Source organism: Octodon degus, unplaced genomic scaffold, assembly GCF_000260255.1.
Source record: "Octodon degus isolate 3935 unplaced genomic scaffold, OctDeg1.0 scaffold00177, whole genome shotgun sequence".
Classification (NCBI taxonomy): domain Eukaryota; kingdom Metazoa; phylum Chordata; class Mammalia; order Rodentia; family Octodontidae; genus Octodon; species Octodon degus.
The window spans coordinates 3,489,962-3,509,193 of NW_004524753.1; the positions used below are offsets into that span (position 1 = coordinate 3,489,962).

The following is a 19,232-nucleotide window of genomic DNA, read 5'->3' on the forward strand; positions in this document are numbered from 1 at the left end:
TCTGGCTAATCTTGAAAAACTTGTTTTCCTCCCCTCCACTCCTTTCTCTCTCTCTCTCTCTCTCTCTCTCTCTCTCTCTCTCTCTCTCTCTCTCTCTGTAGCGGAACTAGGGATTGAACTCAGGCCCTTGCACTTGCCAGGGAAGCACTTAATATCTATTGAGCTATCTTCCCAGCCCTCTTACCTTTCTTTTTAAAATAATTTTCCTTTGTTTTCTTTACATCAATGCCTGGTGGGAAGCCTGTGGCCACTCCCTGACCTGAGCCACACACTGCTTTGCAGTCTACAGGGTGGTCCTCTGGAATGATGTTTTGCTTGAGGGATGTTTTTAGGGGTGTGAAAATACTTCCAGTGTGAAGAGAGCGTGGGATCTTGAAACCACACCTGTATAAAATATTGAAGCCTGGGTCCTAAATAGCAGAATACAGAAGACCCAAGTCTATCCTTCTGTGTTTTTGGAGTTACTAAGTTTGCCCCATGAACTGCACTTGCTTCTTGGCCTCCTTCAAGTCCCTTAGTCATGCCTGCTTGCTTTCTTTCAGTACTGCCAAACGAGAGAAGCTTTCAGGATGCTGCTAAAAGCAATAATCTGGATCTTATGGAGAAGCTGTTGGAAAAGAAGGTTAACATTAATGCTGTGAACAATGTGAGTAGAAGCAACAAATATGACAACTGACCGCTCCCAGTGGTGGCTTGAGTTTGCATGGGGCCACTGTAATGGCGATAAAGATAGGAAAGACTGAGCTGGTTGGGATGTGGGAGCTCTCCTTTGTTGGCTGCTTGAGCGTGTTTCTTAAGCTGAGGTGGAACTGAGCTGCAGAAAGGCTGGGTGTTTTAACTCATTTTGTGAGAAGAGATGTGCGAAGTCTTTAGGCTCATCCTTCGGGGGTCTGGGAGAGCAGCAGAGCTGTTGTCGGGGTTACAGGCCTGGACTCGGTCCTAGATCATGGCCTGGGGTGAGTTCGGCTTCAGACACTCTAGAAAGGCAGAACATCTTTGCTATACAATCAGAGTTGTTTTCACTCTAGTGAGATCCTTTGTGGTTGGGTTATTCCAAATTTAAAATCCAAAGGAGTGTGTGAATTTTGATTTTACTGCTTTGGAATATAGAATAACCACACATTTGGCAATGAGACTTTTCCTGAGACTTGGCTTGTCCTTACTTGTTCTTCAAATGCCTGGGCTTTTTGGGAGGAAATACACTGCTGTTTGCTTTTGTGAGTTCCTGGTAGCCCTGCAAGCCAGAGTTTATCTAGGTGAAGAGATTGGAGCATGGGACAGTAGCTTAAGATGAGTTGTGGAGTGATACAGAAGTGGATGCAGTGCTAAATGGAGTGTAAGCTTCAGGGTCTGTATATATGCAAACTCCTTCTGAGACGCAGGGTAGGCCTTAGCAAAAGTTCCCATGGTCATGTGCTTTTTAGAAAAGCTAAAAATGTAAGACATTAACTGCAGTGAGTTATCTTCTGATTCTGGCTTATAGAGGGCTCCTTAAATAGACTGAACTCAGGCTCCGCCACACCTGTATCTATCCCAGGCAGTAAGGTTGTAGAAATGAACCTTCAGAGTTTAAAGCCCACACTGTCTGCATCAGAAGGGCGCTTAGCGTTGTGTGCATTAGTGTATGGGAGAGGGGGTCTGCGTGCATCTGCGGGGTTTCTGGGTCTATATCTGGCAGCTTATGAAAGACTTTCAGCTGAGGCACATCCTTCTGCAGATTGCCAAATCCTCAGATGTGTCCAGTGGTTGTAGAAGACAGGATTCTGCTGGACACGGCTCTCACAGCTTTCAAAGGGCAAGGCAAAGAACTGAGCTAAATAATCACATTAGCAGACAATTATGGCTGTTCAAGAAGCAGGAGTGCTAAAAAGGCGAAATCATGACCAAATGACTAAGGACCCACATTATTTTCCTCAGATGAACCGTACAGCCCTGCATTTTGCAGTGGGGGGAAATCATTTTTCTGCGGTGAATTTCTTACTGACTCACAAGGCCAGGGTGGATATTGCTGATAAGGTAAGCTCACTTGCAGCTGACGGAAAGGGTTGGAGCAGAAGCAATGTGCAGGGACATTGGACCGCTCCAGACGGCTTTGCTCTATATGCACACAAAATACTTCCACCAGCAGTGTGTATTTTGGAAGGGCACACACATATTGTGTGCTCTTTGTATCTGGTGCTACGTTGTTTATCCATTCTAGGTCTTAGGCTTCCACTTATTCTCCAATGTCGGCTTTACCGCCACTACCGTGACTTTATAGGAATAACACGGTTGAATAACACGGTTGTCCAGAGCATGGTCTAGTGCATGGAAGACAGAAGCTGACTGACTGACCCCAGGGACTTTAAATCTTGAGTTTGTTCTGTGGACTCTGACACTAAATAGATCTTAGCAAATAGTTCTATGTACCATACATATTACTTTGATATTTAGCAACTCCTGCCAAATGCCTGAGGAGGAAAAATTTTATTAGAATATTCAAATTACAGACGAGGAGACTGAGACACAGAGAGATTAAATATTTTGCCCCGAAAACTTGGGGCGAAGAAGAGGTGGAGAAAAGATTTAAAGCTAACTTGCTGGATTCCAGAAACCGTGCTATGTACTACAGATCAGTTTAGTTATTTCTTTTCCTGAGATATGAAGACAGAGCCTGAAGATTTTCCACCTACTTTTCCCATTGTCATTTAACGCTTTGTCATGGCACAAAGAGACCAGCAAGGAAAACCAAGATGGTGTTTATCATCTCTAGTTATAGCAGGAGGAGATGACAGCCTTCCTCTCAAATTGTTGGTTCTCAGTTGATTCCAGGGACCATGTTTCTTACATTTAAATTCTTTAGACCATCGTCACAGAGCTGTTGTTTTCTCCTGGGACTGGGATTCCTTGAAGAATAAGGAGCTACATGTTTACCTTCATATCTCACAGGTTCTGGGCTTCAGAAGATAAAGTCAGGTTATATTAGTTAGATACCTCATTGGTTTTGCTCAAGACAAGCTCTTCATCCCTCTATAGTTTATAGCTCTGATATTGGTTTGCAAGTAGATTTTTAAAAAATGTATTTATTACAGGGTCTACAGGGTCACACTCCACAGATCGGACTCGTAGTGATCCTTCTGTTTTCAGACTTCCAAGCGCTGGGATTACAGGCACACACCACCACCCCCAGTCTCAGTCGCTGTCTCAGCATGCCCTGAGGGTGGGGCTGGTATAGCACTCTGGGGATTGAACCCAGGTCCCTGTGTCTGTCTAAGCAGGTGCTTTAATCTACTGAGCTATCTGGCCGGCCCTGAAAGTAGATTGTCATGTAACAAACCAGAATTAAAGATTACCACTGGAAGCACTATAACTCTGTGAATATAATTAGTTGTATTAATGACTATGGCAATTAAGGGAACTGTCCTCTCTGGAAATTTTAATTTGATTATTTTACATATCAGCCTGAAAAGATACACTGATAAGATACCAGGCTGGCTAAGTATATTCTTACTTTGTCACTGAAAGCCCAATATATTATCTCTTTATTTAGCTTTAATTTTTAGATTAAGATTTTGAGCCATGACCTCTTTCATTTTTGATGTACAGTTCTATGAGTTGTAACAAGCATATAGATTTAAGTAACCACTACCACAATAAAAAGACAACAAGGCGCATGAGGGTGTAACTCAGCAGTAGAGCGCATGCCTAGCATGCATGAAGCCCTGGATTCAATCTTTGATACCAAAGAAATTAAAAAAAAAAAAAAGCAGAAGAGCTCACTACCCAAAAATGTCTCATGCTTCTCTTTGCAGTTAAACCTGCCACACCCTAGGCAGCCACTGATCTCTCTACTTTCTGCTTCTTGAAAATGGCTTGTAATTTGAGACTGGCATCTTTCACACAGCAAAACCCTCTAGCATTCACCCATAGTGCTGCATGTATAAAGAATTCCTTCCTTTTTATTACCAAGTAGTATTTCAATGTATGGATGTAGTACCATTTTATCCTTTCATCATTTGAAGGACATTAGGGCTGTTTCTAGTTTTTGACTATTTGTAAGTAGTTTCTAGGCTTAAGTTTCTATTTAGCCAGGGCAAGTAAATACCAAAGAGTGAGATTCCTGGGTCAGACAATGTATGTAAATGGAACCTCATTGGGGACTGCCAGGCTGATTTTTGGAGAGGATGTGACACATGACATTTCCATTCTGTAATAATACAAGAGAGGCCCCCTTGTTCTGTGTCCTCCTTGTCACTTTTGCCCCTTAACTTTAGCCAATCTAACAAGTGTGTATGCATCGCTTTGAGATTTTAATTTGCATTTTTCATTAGCTAGTGAAACGTGTCAGTTACCATTTTCACATCTTCTTTGGTGAAGTCTGTGCAGATCTTCCTCCTGATGGTGGGCATGAAAGCCAGGCCCTTTGGACAAGCCAGGTGGGCACTCTGCACTGAGTGCACGCCCAGCCAGTGCTGCGGAGATTTCTAAAACCCAAGTTGTTCATTTGCTCATTGTAAGTTCTTTATATATTTTGCATACCAGGCCTTCCTTAGGAACATGATTTTCATGATTTTCTCGCATCTGGGGCTTATCTTTTCAGTGTTTTCACACTGTAAATATTTTTAATTTTGATATAGTGAAATGCACTCATTTAAAAAAAACATAAATCTTGATATAGAGGTGATACATAAGAATGATTTGCCTAAATTTGTGTTAAGATATTACTGAATGGAGTATTTATAAACAGAGCCTGAGCATGCATAACACATGAGTACCTGACCCTTTCTTGCCCCCTAGAAATTTGAATAAATGCTCTGCATTATCTGGAAAAAAAAAAAAAAGAATGACTTGCTTAACTAAAGGTCATGAAGTTTTCTCACATTTTCTCCTGCAGGATTTGTGGTCCTGTTTTAAAACTGGATCTATGGTTCTTATGGTTTGAATGTGTCCTTAAAATGTATATATTGGAAATGGATCCCAGTGCAGCAGGGTCAAGAGATGGACCTTTTGGAGTTATTTAGGCCTGAAGGCTCCACCCTTGTGAATGGATTATCTGTCATCTGGGGGGGAGGAGGGGTCTCCTGAGCAGAATTAGAGATAGGGACCTTCCCTCCTTTAGTTATGTTGTTGCTGAAAAACCAAAGTTAAAGGAGGAAAGGTTTATTTAGCTCACAGTTAGTGAAGGTTTCAATTCATAATTGATTGGTTCCAACGCAGGGTGGCACATGGCAAAGGGGAGCAGTTCATGATGGGGAAAGACAGCAAGATTGTATGCAGGTGGCTGTAGGGCATTCACACACTTGATCCCAGCACTGGAACATGAATCACTCACAAACTCTGCCACCTCAGAAAACCCAGCTCCCCACTCCCCATGACTGCAGGAGGTTTTAGGGAGACACTTAGACACAAACTGTCATATGTGTGATGCCTTCCATCATATTCGGATGCAAGAAAAAGACTCAGCAGATGGGCCCCTCAATCTTGGATTTCCCAGCATATAGAAATACATTTATGTCCATTACAAATTGCTCAGTCTCTGGTATTTTGCTATAGTAGCACAAAGCAGGTGAAGACAACAGTTCATTTTGAATTAATTTTAATTCTGAGTAGAAACACGTGGAGATTCATTCACTTATTTTGCATAGGAATGGCCAAGCTTTTTCACTTCAGTCTTTTAAAGCCTTTGCAGTCCTGTTTAGCACTACCCTAGGCACCAGCGAGACCTGAGCTGGGGGCTTCACAATGGTTCTGCTCTCCCAGCCTTTGTGGGCCAGTGAGAGTCCATCCCTGTGCCAGGCAGGGTTAAGCCCGGACACACAGCAACTCCACTGGCTGTCTTTCCCAGGGTCCTGCCTCTCCCCAACCTCTACCCCACACTCCCCAGTGCTCCAAAGCTGGCAGGGCCAGAAGGAAGGAAAGGAAGCCCTCTCTGCTCTTCAGGAGCCCTCTTTGGATCCCTAGACTGGAGAGACAGGGCTTGTGTTGGAACACTTTCTGTTGGAGTCCAGTTCCATGATGGGGTGCTGCCTTGAGTCCAGTTGTAAGAAGCACCAATGGAATAAAAACCAAAAAGCCAGGAAACTTCCTGCAGGATCATTCAGACTCTAAAGGAAGTAAACCCCACTCCATCTCTCCCATGAAGTGCAATTAACATACACGCTTGGATAAAATCCAGCTATCTAAAGGTGCTGAAAAGTAAATGGCAGCAGGCGGCTGGGGAAGGAAAGCAGAATTTAGAGTCTAAATGATCCTGCAGGAAGTTTCCTGACTTTTTTTGTTTTTTCTGTTCTAGCACGCATTTACAGTGAAATAACCATTGAACCCCTTCACAATCCGTGTACTTCCAGTGTCTGCTGTGGCTCCAGTGAGGTTACTGGGACTGGACCAGTAGAAGTCCTGTCTGGTCAAAGTGGGGGTCTGGGACCAGAAGGGCAGGAGTCACCCAGGCACGTGTTGGCTGCAGTCTCAGATTCCACCTTCACCTTCTGAATCAGGGCCTCATTTCAAAAGACCTCCAGAGATACGACTTATAATGCTATGGGGTACACTTCCAGCTTTGAGTCTATCTGGGCAGTGAGCTCTGTAACAGACAAGTTCCGTGCCAGGTGTCTCGCCCAGTCATGGAGGACCTCCAGGTTCCAGCAAGGTGGCAAGTCACTGCCTGCACCTGTGACTGGGATGCTGCTGGGGAGAGCTCTCCAGTGACTGCCTGACATTTTACACCTTACAGAGCAAGGACCCAGCTGTGAGTGTGACCCTGTCACCTGCCCATGAACAGCCTTGGGCGTGCCGGTTCCATGGCCAGAGACTATGCCTGAAAAGTTGTCTGGGGGAGTTCACATCTGAGGGCAGTGACTCATTGCCACTGAATGGCCCTGACTCAAGGGGAATTTGTGGTTTCAGAAATTCCAACTGTTGGCTGCTTCAGTTCCCAGCATTTGGATTTTTATAGTTTTGCCTGGAAAGTTTTACATGCTGGCTACTTTGAAATTAAGAATGACCTTCTAGGGAAAGATAAAGCCCCATCAAAACGTGACTTATCATCTGTCCTAATACTTTTGTGGGCAATCTTATATCGAATCCAGATTTACTACTATAGAATATGAAGCATGATTTGTAGGGATGTCTGAATTAGGAGGTGAAATTTTGGTCAAGCACATGTTTTGAAGAATCTTAACTCGTCATTGTGCATGGTTCCTTGTTAAAAAGCAGTACAGAGATAGTCGAAAGTTTCCTTCATACTTGGATTTGTAAGCACGAAAATTGACTAATTCACACTATAGAGTGACAGCAGAAGTGTAAATTTGATAAGGTGTGTATATTTAGAGAGGGCGCCTTAACAGTGGCCACATTGACATTTGGGGCCAGCCCATTCTGCGTTGTAGGACTCCTTATGCATTGTGGTATACTTAGCCCTGTCTCTTTCCTCTACCCATTGAGTGCCAGTTTCCCCTGCCAGGCATGCCAGTAAACATTTCTGAGACATTTCCAAACATCCTGTGGAAACAACACTGGCTCCAGCTGAGAACCACGAATGTAGAATTCCATCTCAGTAATCCAGGACTTGCTGTTCCACTCTCCACCCTGAACCCTACTGAGAATAAGGCACTACAGGAACGCTGGTCCTGGGGCAGCCAAAATAAAGCCAAAGCATTTCTATAATCCATAAATAGAAGTGTTCCCCATGGTTCCAGTCCTTGTTTTTTTTTTTTTTTTACCCCAACTGTGTACATGTAGTTTCTTCCATCACAAACACAGCCCACTGGGAGACAGTCGGGTGTGAGAGGGCTTGCTCTAGCAGGCGGTGGAAATGGCTTACATGTGACAGAGAAAAAGGCAAGAGAAGGAGACACAGGCACCAAAGGGTAAGGAAAGCCAAGCTGAGTGTTAGCTAAGCTGACTCACATCAGTTTGCTAAAGGAAGGGACCAGAGTTTGAGACCAGTTCTCTTTGATCCTCAGGCCCTGCTCATAGGTGTTTTCCAGAGCATCTCTAACCTGGAGAGAAGGCACAGGTCTAATTTACTTCCTCCAACCCCAGCTTCCAGAAGTAGCCAGTATCAGCTGCTGGCTGTGTCCTTCCATACTTTTCTCCTTGAAAATTCAGTATATAATTCAGTGTCCGACCATCCAAGGCAGCCCTCAGGCCCCTAAATCCTGATCCCAGCCTCTCTTTTAATCCATCCATTGCACTTTATACACATGTATACACAAACATTCACACATATCTATGAAACTTCACATGAATGAAATCTTTTGGGTAGCTTCTATACAAGTGGGAATTTTTTCTCTATAACTTATTTCTTCTCCTTTTCTGTGTCCCTTCTTATACTTAACACCCTGAGAACTGTACATTTCTGTCTTTCTGTTCATGTAATAATATCTATGACAATATGTTGGCCTACTAATCCACTTATAGATATAGATATGTACATGTATATACACGGGTTTTTTTATAAAAATGTGATATATTATATTTTCTCTCCATCTCCTTTTCCAGATTTAGCAAAGTTCATAGAAATCTTTCCAAGCCCAGTGTTTTTAATTCCCTGTTTTTAATGGTTATGTGGTACAACTATTTCATCTTTCACTCAGAATTCCCATACTGATGGGCAAACACCTTGCTCTCATTTTTCAGTGGCATAATTAATATCCTTGTCTATGTAGTGCTAAGTTTTGATGGGACGAATCTCTAGGAGTGCAATTGCTGATTGTATTTACATTTAAATGGGATTTGACAAATCGTTTTAGAAATAATGGTCTCTATCTTCTCTGATTGCCTATTCCTTAGGCTAGGGTTAAGGATGCGGGATTAGGGGTGGGTGATAACTGAACTAGTCCTCTGATCGCTTTGGTACTGCCCTAATCCCAGTAGCCTGGATACAATATAAAGGACAGAAAGGGACTTATTTTGCCCTCTTGCTTGCTTTGCTACCATTTATCTGCCACAAAGTGTCCTCTGCAATGCCACCCTGCCTTGGAACCAGCTGATGAGGGACTGAAGCCTTACAAACAGTGAGCTAAAGAGCCTGTTCCCCTTTTAATTGTGTCTGTTGGGCATTTTGTCTCACTCATGAGAAAAGTAAGACAGAGCCTCACTATGCAGTTCAAGCTGGCCTTGTGCTCACTGTGTAAAGCAGGCTGGCCTCGAACTTTCCGCAGTCCTTCTGTTGCAGCTTCCTAAGGGTTAGGATTATAGGAATGGGCACCATGCCCACCCTGTCTGTTGGTTCAATTACCTTTTTTGTTGGTTACCACTCATATTTATTAATTATATTTAAAGAATTAATTTATTAACCTCGTGTTTCTTTCTTCTTACACTTCTGAATTAAGAGAGTGTATATCAGGTCTAGATTTTGTCCTAATATATTTGTGTGATATATATATATATAATTTCATTTTATTTTCTTCAGATGATGAACCACTTATTAAATGTATCTATAGAATTGAGAGATCACTGTCTATCTATCTATCTATCTATCTATCTATCTATCTATCTATCACCTATCATCCATCTGTCTGTAATGCTGGGGATTGAACCCAGGGCCCTTGCATTGAATTTTACCTTGAGCCCCTTTTTTTTTATTATTATTCTGCCCAAGCTAATGCTTCAACTTTCAGTCGTCCTGCCTCAGCCTCCCAGAGTGCTGAGATTATGGGTCTGTGCCATGGTACCACATGTGTCCTTGGTTACTATTTTTAAATGGTCTATTTCTTAATTTCAACAGCTTGGTATTCAGTATGTCTGTCTGACTGAGCTAGGATTCTGCGGTCATCCGTGTGACAGATTCTCTCTTCTGTCTTTTGGGGAAGCACGGTCTGACAGCAATGCACCTCGCAGCCTGGACAGGGAGCTTTGAGATCATGCTCATGCTCGTTAAAGCTGGAGTGGACCAGAGAGCCACGAGCCGGGTAGGTACTGTGCCGTGTCTGGACTGTTGCTTTCCCCCAGCGGGAAGGGAGTGGGCCGCAGGGTGAGGCCTCCTCCCTCTCCTTCTCCTCATGACCTCTTCAGGATGGGCTGAACGTGCTGCACTTTGCGGCCCAGAGCAACAGCGTGCGCATCGTGGACTACCTCATCCAGGACCTGCACCTGCAGGAGCTGGACCAGTGTGACCAGGTGTGCTGTGGGGTTGGTGATGGTGGTGGTGCCTGGTGATGCCCTCTAGGCCCCATCTCTGCTTTCTTCCTGCCTCTGAAGCAGCTACAGACCTGTCACAGTAGCTGGCACCTCAGCTGCTGTGTTGGACACAGAATGGAAGTGACCATTGCAGTTGGCGGTGACCATGCAGAGGGCAGAAATTCTGGAGAAGCAGACAGGACCATTTTTCTTTTCTATTCTCTCCTCTTGGCCAGTGTGTGGACAGTGTCCACTCCCTGTAGCATCCAGCCTGTGTGTCACCTTTTAAGAATATATTTGACCCCAAGCTAAGCAATAAGCAGTCATGAAATATGATATAGTTTTACCATAGTTAGCTGTCTTCATTTTCCTTTCATAAGGAGATGTATAATAATATCAGCTACCACTTCATGGGTATTTATTAATGTGCTGGTGTGGAAGGGACTTTAGTGACAGGCTAGGGCCTGGCCCACATAGGTACTCTCCCTGTCATCTATGACTGACTGACTGACTGAATGACATCATTAACTCCACACTAATCCAGTAAGGTGGAGAAGATTTTGCTCACTGTTAGAAGTCAAGAGTCAGAAGCGGTCCAAAGTCTCTACATTGGAAAGTGACAGCGCCTAGATTTGAAGCCAGTCTGACTGACAACGATTTAGTCATTTGTCCAGAATCTCCTTTCAGGTGACAGTGGACACTGCCAGGGTTGGAGACTGTCTTTTCACCGCACATCTCCCGCTGTGTCTCTTTTGGGTATGCTGGAGCCGCTGCTGCACCCGCCAGCGTCTGATGTCTTCGCAGTGGCACGGGGTTCATGAGTAGGGCTCACATCGCTCTGTGCATGAGAGCGGGGCTCCCCAAGCTTGGGCCTGGCCTGAGAGGAGCTGGGCTCCCGGCAGAGGTGAGGGGTGGGCAAAAGAGACGGCTTTGTGTTCACAGCTGCTCCCTGGCATTGCTGACGTCACTTCCTGAGCTCCACTTCCTGTCAGATTAGGGCAGCGTTAGTTTCTCATAAGGAGTGCAGACACAACTGAGATTCGGGTGTGGGAGGGTTAGACTGCACACTCCTTCAAGTCATCCTGAACCTGCCCTGCAACACTCTGTCCCGTGGAGAACTTATCCCTGGTGCTGAAAGGGTTGGGACCCCACTACAGTAGGCCATTATTTTATTTTGTTTTTCCTTTTTGTCTTTTCTGAGACAGGGTCACCTGACAGGTCACCTACACAATTCAGGCTCACCTCTCACTTTGTAGCCTAGGCTGGCTTTGAACTCATAACAACCCTCCTGTGTCAGCCTCCCAAGTGCTTGGATTAGAGACATATGTCACTATACCTGGCTTGGATTTGATTTTTAAAGAATACTTTTCTGTATCAATAATATGATTACACAGCTTTTCTTCTTTAGGTTGTTAATATAATACACTACATGACTGATTTTAAAATACTGAACCAGTTTTTCATTCTCAGGATAAAGCTCTAATTGAGCCAGGGGCACAGCACCATGGTACAATGCCTACCTGGCTACTGTGCGATTCTGAGTTCCAGTCCTGGAACCAAAAGAAAAAAAAATTCCAAAAGGACAAGCCCTATTTATTAGGGCATGGCATACTATCCATTTTTACATAGCAGTGGATTGGGTTGGATTACATTGCATTGGATTGGTTAATAAAACTTGCTATCTGAATGCAAATGTGTGGGACACGCAATACTTACAGTTGGTGTGATATTACATTTGTGTCCTTTTGTATAAATGAGAGTAAAAGCATGATCATCCTTTTTAGCTTTTGTGTGTGGTTACATGCTGAGATGTTGAGATGGGCTTGGGGATGCACAGAATGACCGAGTCCCTTCAGCTGTGTCAGAGGCAAAGGCTCTTGGCTCACTAGTTCAGTCCTATAATAAAACTGGATTGATCACTGGAAAGACAAATGAAGTGCACTGTTTATCAAGGTACATGGCTGCAGTCAAGTATGTTGGTGAAAACCACTTGGAATCGTGGTGCTAAAGGGTAAGTGGGGAGGACAGTGGGAGTGATTGTTTAATGAGTACAGAATTTCATTCCCCCTCCCCTTTTATGTGTTTGGTAAAGGGTCTCATTACGCAGCTCAGACTCACAGTAATCCTCCAGTTTTTAGCCTCCCCAGTGCTGGGATTACAGGTGTGAGCCTCCATGCTCGGTTTCAGTGCTGGCTCAGTGTGCCTGGGGGTGGAGCCAGCACGCCATGTGGTATGGGGGATAGAACCCTGGTCCCTGCACTTGCCTCAGCAGGTGCTTAGTCCTCTGAGATATCTTGCTGGCCCCAGAATTTCAGTTTTGCAAGATGAAGACTGTCATGAAGATAGAGTGTGATACAGCACAGCAGTGTGGATATACTTGGTACCACTGAACTATCCACTTAACAATGACTAGGATGGTAAATCTGATGTTATGAAAATTCACCACAATAGAGCCAGATGTACTGGCACTCCTGTAACCCCAGCACTTGGGAGACTGAGGCAGAAGGATTATGAATTTGAAGCCAGCATGGGCTACAAAAAAGACCCTGTTTCAAAACCAGACCCAAGGGCTGGAGAGATGGCTCAGTGGTCTAAAGCACCTACTTAGAACAAGCTTAGCAAAGCATCAGGGACCGCGGTTCGATTCCCCAGCACCACATGCCAGCCAGCCCCGCCCCCTGGTGGGCTGAGCTGGCCACACACACACACACACCTCTCTCTCTCTCTCTCTCTCTCTCTCTCTCTCTCTCTCTAATAAATAAATAAATAAAATAAAAAAAAAAAAAAACCAGACCCAAGACAAAGCAAAAGAAAGCAGAATTCACACTGAAAACAAAATTGGAAAAAGGAGTCAATTTACAGCAAGGATCAGTAGCTCACAGTTGATTAATTCATCAATGGGTTGGGGGCCAGAGAGATAGCTCAGTGGAATAATTCACCAATGGGTTTCCCGACCTGCTGGGTATCAGTGTAGGGAGACTGTGCAGTTCATGGAGTACATTTGACAGAAAAGACTGCCCCATCTTCACAGCTTTGCCCTCTTACCTAGATTCTTGTCAAGAGAAAGCACTGGATACATTTCCCTTGCATGGTTGGTAAATCCTTCTCTCTGGCCTGGGGAGAACGCTGGGTGCAGACAAGGAAAGCTTTACTGGGAAGAAGGCTTTGAAGGAAAGATGGAGATAGGCCTCAGAGAGTGTGACTAGGTATGGGACAGGCAGGACACTGCTGGAAATTACTGTCTGATGTTCCTCCCAGCAGCATAGCCCTAGAAATCAAGCTGGTTTTACCAGAGCAGCTAGAAGTTTTAGGTAAAGTAGGACAGTGTGTGTGTGTGTGTGTGTGTGTGTGTGTGTGTGTGTTTTGTTTTGTTTTATTATGTTTTTTGAGACAAGGCGTCTCTATGTTGCCCTGGCTGGCCTTGAACTCCTGGGGTCAGATGATCCTTCTGTCTCAGCTTCCTGAGTGCTCAGCCAACGAGAGGCAACACTGATCCTGGCTAGATACTGTGTATCTCTACGTAACTTCTGTCTGGTGATCAAAACTAAATACAAAGATGAGAATACCTGGGGAGAGGCCCGGCATGGTAACACAGGGGTGTGATCCCAGCACTCAGGAGGCTGGGACTGCTGAGTTTGAGGCCAGCCTTGGCTATAGAGTGAGACCCTGTCTGCAAAAGAAAGAAAGAATAGACAGAAAGAAAGAAAGAAAGAAAGAAAGAAAGAAAGAAAGAAAGAAAGAAAGGAAGGAAGGAAGAAAAGAAAGAAAGAAAAGAAAAGAAAAGAAAAGGAAAGGAAAGAAAAAAAGAAAAGAAAAGCTTGGGAAGGAAAGGAAATAGAAAGGGAGCCCTTAGTAAACATATTCTGGTTGGCCCTTTGTGAGAGTTTGGTGGTTCATGGTTAGGTTGGTTCCGGCTGTGGACACAAGGAAAGCCCACAGCTCTAAAGCAGTCTGCGCTGGAAGTCAAAATGTGAAAAGCTTCCTTTTCAGAGGGGTGGGAGAAACAAATGTAAGGAGATTTGAGAAGACATCGGGTTTTCACACAGCCAGCCCTCAGTCTCCTCGGGATTGGCCCCTCCAGGCCACCCCGCACCCAGCCAGCACCCTGCCTTCCTAGTCTACCATCTTTCTGCTCCACTCACCCTCATGGTGCCGCAGCCTTTTCTTGCTCAGCTCTCTAGTTACTTAGGGGGTCCCCCTTATCTGGGGCTTACTTTAAATTCCTGACACTGGCTGAGGGAAAACGTTGAGGGTGTGGATGTGAGCAGGTATCGTGTTGGGGTTCCCTGTCAACGTCTCAAAGATCCCTGTAGTAATGAAAAGTCAGGTGATGCTTTGGGTACCTGTGTTTGGCTAATAATTCATTCAATTTAATAAGCCTGGAGTAAACTTCAACAATAATTTATAGTAAATAATTCTAACCCCTCAATCTTATTTATATGCAAAAACAATGAAATGCATTGAGTGAAAACGTATTGAGTTAAATACACATTGAATTAATAAAAGAAAAAGGGAAGGGGAACCCCAGGCCCTCCTGGAGGATCCTAACAGAGAACGCCCGGTGTCTGTCCAGACCTAAATCTGTCGTTCTGACACCAGGCTGGATAACGATTTTTCTGCCTTTCAAATACAGAAAGGCTTATCAGAGCTTCTTGGGCATAATGAAAATGTTTTGGGTCACTTAAAAAATAAAATGAAATGTGAATAAAAAACTATAAAAGCCACACAGATTTTTGAAATTCCTATTATTTGGCTTAATAACATAAGCTAATCAGGAGAAGATTTATGTCCCATCTGACTACCATCTCATCTTCTTTGTGCTCCCTTTGATGTATTGGTAGGATACAGATGGCTGTGACTGTCCTCTCTGTGCATGTAACTTGGTGTTTATGTTTTCCCTTGGCGATGTCATTGTAAAAGGGCTCCAGTGCTCAAAGCCATTGCTGTGTTCTTGGAAGGGAAGGTGCTTCATCCCTGATAACTGAGGTGTTTTCTCAGAAGCTCCTCTGTCTTGGGCTTTCTCTTAGGGGTGGCTCCTCTTCCACTTTGGCTACAGAGAGGTATGAAGATTTGGAGTGACCACAAGTCAGACAGAAGGCCATTCTGGAGCTAAGCAGATCTCTGATCCTTCTTCGGCTGTTTGTCTGTGATGCCGTCGCTGTTTATCTCCATAAACTGGTGCAAAGTTGAATCCGGAGAGTCCTGTGGTAGCGGTATTAGAGGGTGGAAGCTTCACTCACTACGATGGCTAGAAGTGGAACCTTTGGGAAGGGTTTAGAATTAGATTAAGTCATTAGGGTGAAGCCTATGCATGAATCGTTACAGGGTTTTAGAGGCAGAGGGAGCAAGACACGTGTGAGCTGTGTCCTGACCCAGGACTCAGCCAGTAAAAATCCTTAACCACAGGAGACTCTTTGGTCTTGCACCTCTGGAGCTAGGAGTCAAAGTCAACTTCTCTCTTTAGGAAGTAGCCTGCCTTTGATATTTCTTTTTTGTTTGTTTGTTTGTTTTGCCATAATTTTATTGATAAACAAATAGCAATGAAACAGTTTCAAATCATATCGGTAGGACAGTTTCAATAATTAACACACTGCATACATTCTTCTTAGTGGTTAATTGCTGTACAAGATGCGGACTTGATATCCTATTTACAAACACCATTAGAACAAATCATTCTATTCATTAAGAGAATGTAACTATATATCTATCCTAACCACTTGGAATACACAGATACAAAATGGACATTCATCTGTATACCCTTTTTTTGTATAGTTCCATTATTTGAATATTATAGGTGTGTAAACTCAGCAAAATATTCTAAAAGTGTCCAGTAGCCCATAATAGTATTGGGTCTTCCGCTTAACTGGCAATGTCAGAAATTGTTGACCTGAGTCCCCCACAGCTCAACATAACAGCATAGCTTTACTTCTTATATTTCGTTTTTATACTTTTTTTCTGGATGGTTAAGACCAAGGTAAAGCATGACCTATGCAACAAGAGTTGTAGCTTTTGGGTCTGAGAAGGTCTGTGAAATCCCCTCAGGATTTATCCTGAGATCCTGTACCTCAGACTGTAGAACCTTTGTCAGTGTCAGCCATGTGGATGAGTCACGGCCATTGCTTGGCCAATGTGCTCTCTGTGAAAGCCTGAGAGAATGTTTTCTCTCCATGTGACTCTCCTTAGGCACACTCTACATCATTGATCACTTTCCTCTTTGGCCCCATAATCTCCTTGATCAGAAAATTTGGGACACTACTGAGGTACATGACGTTACAGTACAAGTTCTCATATGTCCTGTGTCTTAATTGACCTTAGAAGGTTAGGGCCAAAATGTTGGCTTTCCTAGCAGCCCTCCTTTTTCTCCAATTTTGGTCTGCAAACTTAGGTTGTCAACCCTCCAGAAGACAAACTTATAGTTATTATCAAACAACTTGGGCTGTTAAGCTTAACCTCACTATCTGTCTGCATATCAAACATCTTAGTCATAATATGGAACAGGTATTTTTCATCAAGTATTGATATGTTGAACTTTAAGTCCCTACAGAATGTGATAAAAAACCATTTAAAAATTAGAATATATTTTAAAAATAGGCATAAAGAATTATATACTTCTCATGTTTGCACATAAGTCCAAGAATCTCACCATATACAACCTTGAAGCAGGACAGTCCCATTGCCTTTGATATTTCTTTTCCTTATTTTTTTCCTGTATTTAAGACAGCATCTACAGGATCTGCAGGGTCTCATTACATAGATCAGACTTGTGATATTTCTTTATAATAATGAACAATGGGCTAATATAGCCTCCAAATGGATAAATATGCAATAGAATTCTGTTACAAGTGACAACAATCCGTCTTAATCTAGATGAAGAGATGAAGTCGTAGTTGAAGCGCTTGAAGGTATAGCTTGATGACTTCAGGCATGGCTGATCCAGCTCATGTCCTTCTCTAGCTTCCGGTTGTCTCTGTGTTGGCATTATTCACAGGTATGCCCTTTACATGACAGAGAAGATGGCTGTCAGCAGCCTCGGGTTTATATCTTTAATTTTTTGGTCCATAAGAAAGAAAAAAGCCCTTTCATTCATTCATACATTTCAGGAACAATTCTGTTGGGCTTTGTTTCAATCTTACTCTCAACCTTGAGCCAGTCACTGTGACAGGCATGGGTTCCGTGATCACTTTGTGTGACAGGGAGCAGGCAGTAAGGCCTGGCGATGACAGCACCTAGTACCCTAGCGACAAGGTCATGTGAGGATGCATGGGGCTATAGCAAAGGAAGCCAAGGTGCTACTGGCAGAAGAATGATAAACTGAAGGTAAAATCCACAAATATCCGCCTTAGGGCGCATTCATCCCACTTTGCGCACCTTAGTTAACTTCATGGAGGTGTCCCTCCCAAAGTGCGCAGGACAGATTATCAACTATATAGTAAGCAGCACTGCTGCTGCTGAAAGATGCATCGTAAGCGCCAGAGGATGCCAGAGTGGATCCCTGTAATGGACCTGTTTCTTGTGGGGACCCTGGAAACTGGCCCCAGGAAGCTGTTTCTGTAGGGCGTCGGTCTCCTAAGCTAGGGCGTCACCCAAGGCATAATCATGCAGGGTTGAGAAACCACAACTCCTGGGTGCTGTGTGGACTGAGGGCCCAAAGCACTGCTGACACCCACAGGCTGGGCTCATGTCCCGTGTCAGGGTGATACATACTTAGTTGAATCTAAAGATTCTCTTATGGGCACTGAAGTCCCTTTTGTAACTTAGTAGCATCTGCAGTTGTTGAAAGTAGCTTCATAGTTAAAGGTGACAGAAACCCAACTCAAACTGGGTTTTTTGATTTTCCTTTTGTAGGGCTGAGGATTGAACCCCGGGCTTTGTACACCCCAGGCAAGTGCTATACCACTGAGTGCAATCCCTGGGCCTTTTAAAATTCTATTTTGACACAACTTTTGCTTAGTTGCCCAGGCTGGTCTTGAACTTGTGATCTTTCTGCCACAACCTCAGGAGTAGCTGGAGTTACAAGCATACACCACCTCTCCTAGCCCAACCCAAGCTACTGATATTCTAAGAAAAAACACAAGGGCTTGATTGGCATTCTCAGCCCAGGTGTGAATTGTTCCAAGTGTGTGTCTCCACCCAGGGACTCAAGTGATAGATAGCATCAGGGCTCTTTGCCTTGTCCTACTTTTCAATTCTGCTGTCCACCAGGCAGGCTTCATTCTCAGGCAGGGTCTCTTTATGCAGTTGCAAGGAGGGCTACTGACTGCTTAGCTACCTCCTGAAGAATAAAATAGTATGTGACAGGGAAACATCACTTGAGCAAGTCTGAGTGGCCTGGTGTGGCCTGTATCAACCCCGGAAAAGTCCTGTGGCCAAGGAGGATGCGGTGGAAGGGAAGAGTCTAGGCTTAGGAGCTGTACCGATGGACCAGTGGGGAGGTTGCAGGTGCTGATCTGATACAGTGGGTTGGCAGGCTCTGAAGGCTGCCTTCTACCATTGTGCTGCCCGCCTCCTGTCCACATGCACAGCACCATGCTGAGCCTTGTGCCTTTGTTCTGTGCTAATGGAGCACCAGGCCTTGGTCACCACAGTGTCTGTAAGTATAGCCTGGGAGGCTCTCCTGCCTACTGGACTGTGAGCAGTTTTGGGCAGCATGTTTCTCCTCTACTGCCTTTTCCACTTATCTGACATCCATAAATGTGCTCAACAACTAGAGAATATATGGATGAGTGACTTAGAAAGATGTGTGACCCAGTGTTCTCAGATAGTATATAATTACTGTCTCTTCGTCCTTCTTTCCTGATTTGTTGGCACGAACTTTTATCTGTTGTCATTATTTGCAGATATTTGTAAAACTCAAACACAGTAAGTTTTGGTCTATCGTTTCCAAATGGCATAAGACCAATTAGTGCCTAATTTGCAAGCAACAAGCTGTGGCTATGTCTGTTTCTTCCCTTTGTCCTTTTTTTTAGTGATTTCAGGTGAAGGAGGAAGAGAGTCCAGCCTTTAGCTCTCGGGGGTTAGGAATATAGATCCCATCAGGAGGAGTGTCAGGTCCAGAAATGATGACTTACGTGAACTTTTGGAGCCAGTTTATTTCTTCAGATTCCACACATACATGGTTACACACCCACAGAGGA

The 19,232-nt window shown here is 44.0% G+C and overlaps 1 protein-coding gene across 1 annotated transcript in view; it reads left to right on the plus strand.

Annotated features, from left to right (window-relative positions):
- The window catches only part of Ankdd1b (ankyrin repeat and death domain containing 1B), a 68,186-nt gene that overhangs the window by 11,979 nt on the left and 36,975 nt on the right, over positions 1-19,232 (plus strand). The window contains exons 2-5 of the mRNA XM_023703646.1: positions 543-646; positions 1,918-2,016; positions 9,792-9,890; positions 9,994-10,098. Coding sequence (XP_023559414.1) covers positions 599-646; positions 1,918-2,016; positions 9,792-9,890; positions 9,994-10,098 — 351 coding nt within the window. The 5' untranslated portion in view covers positions 543-598. The remainder of the gene's footprint in view (positions 1-542; positions 647-1,917; positions 2,017-9,791; positions 9,891-9,993; positions 10,099-19,232) is intronic.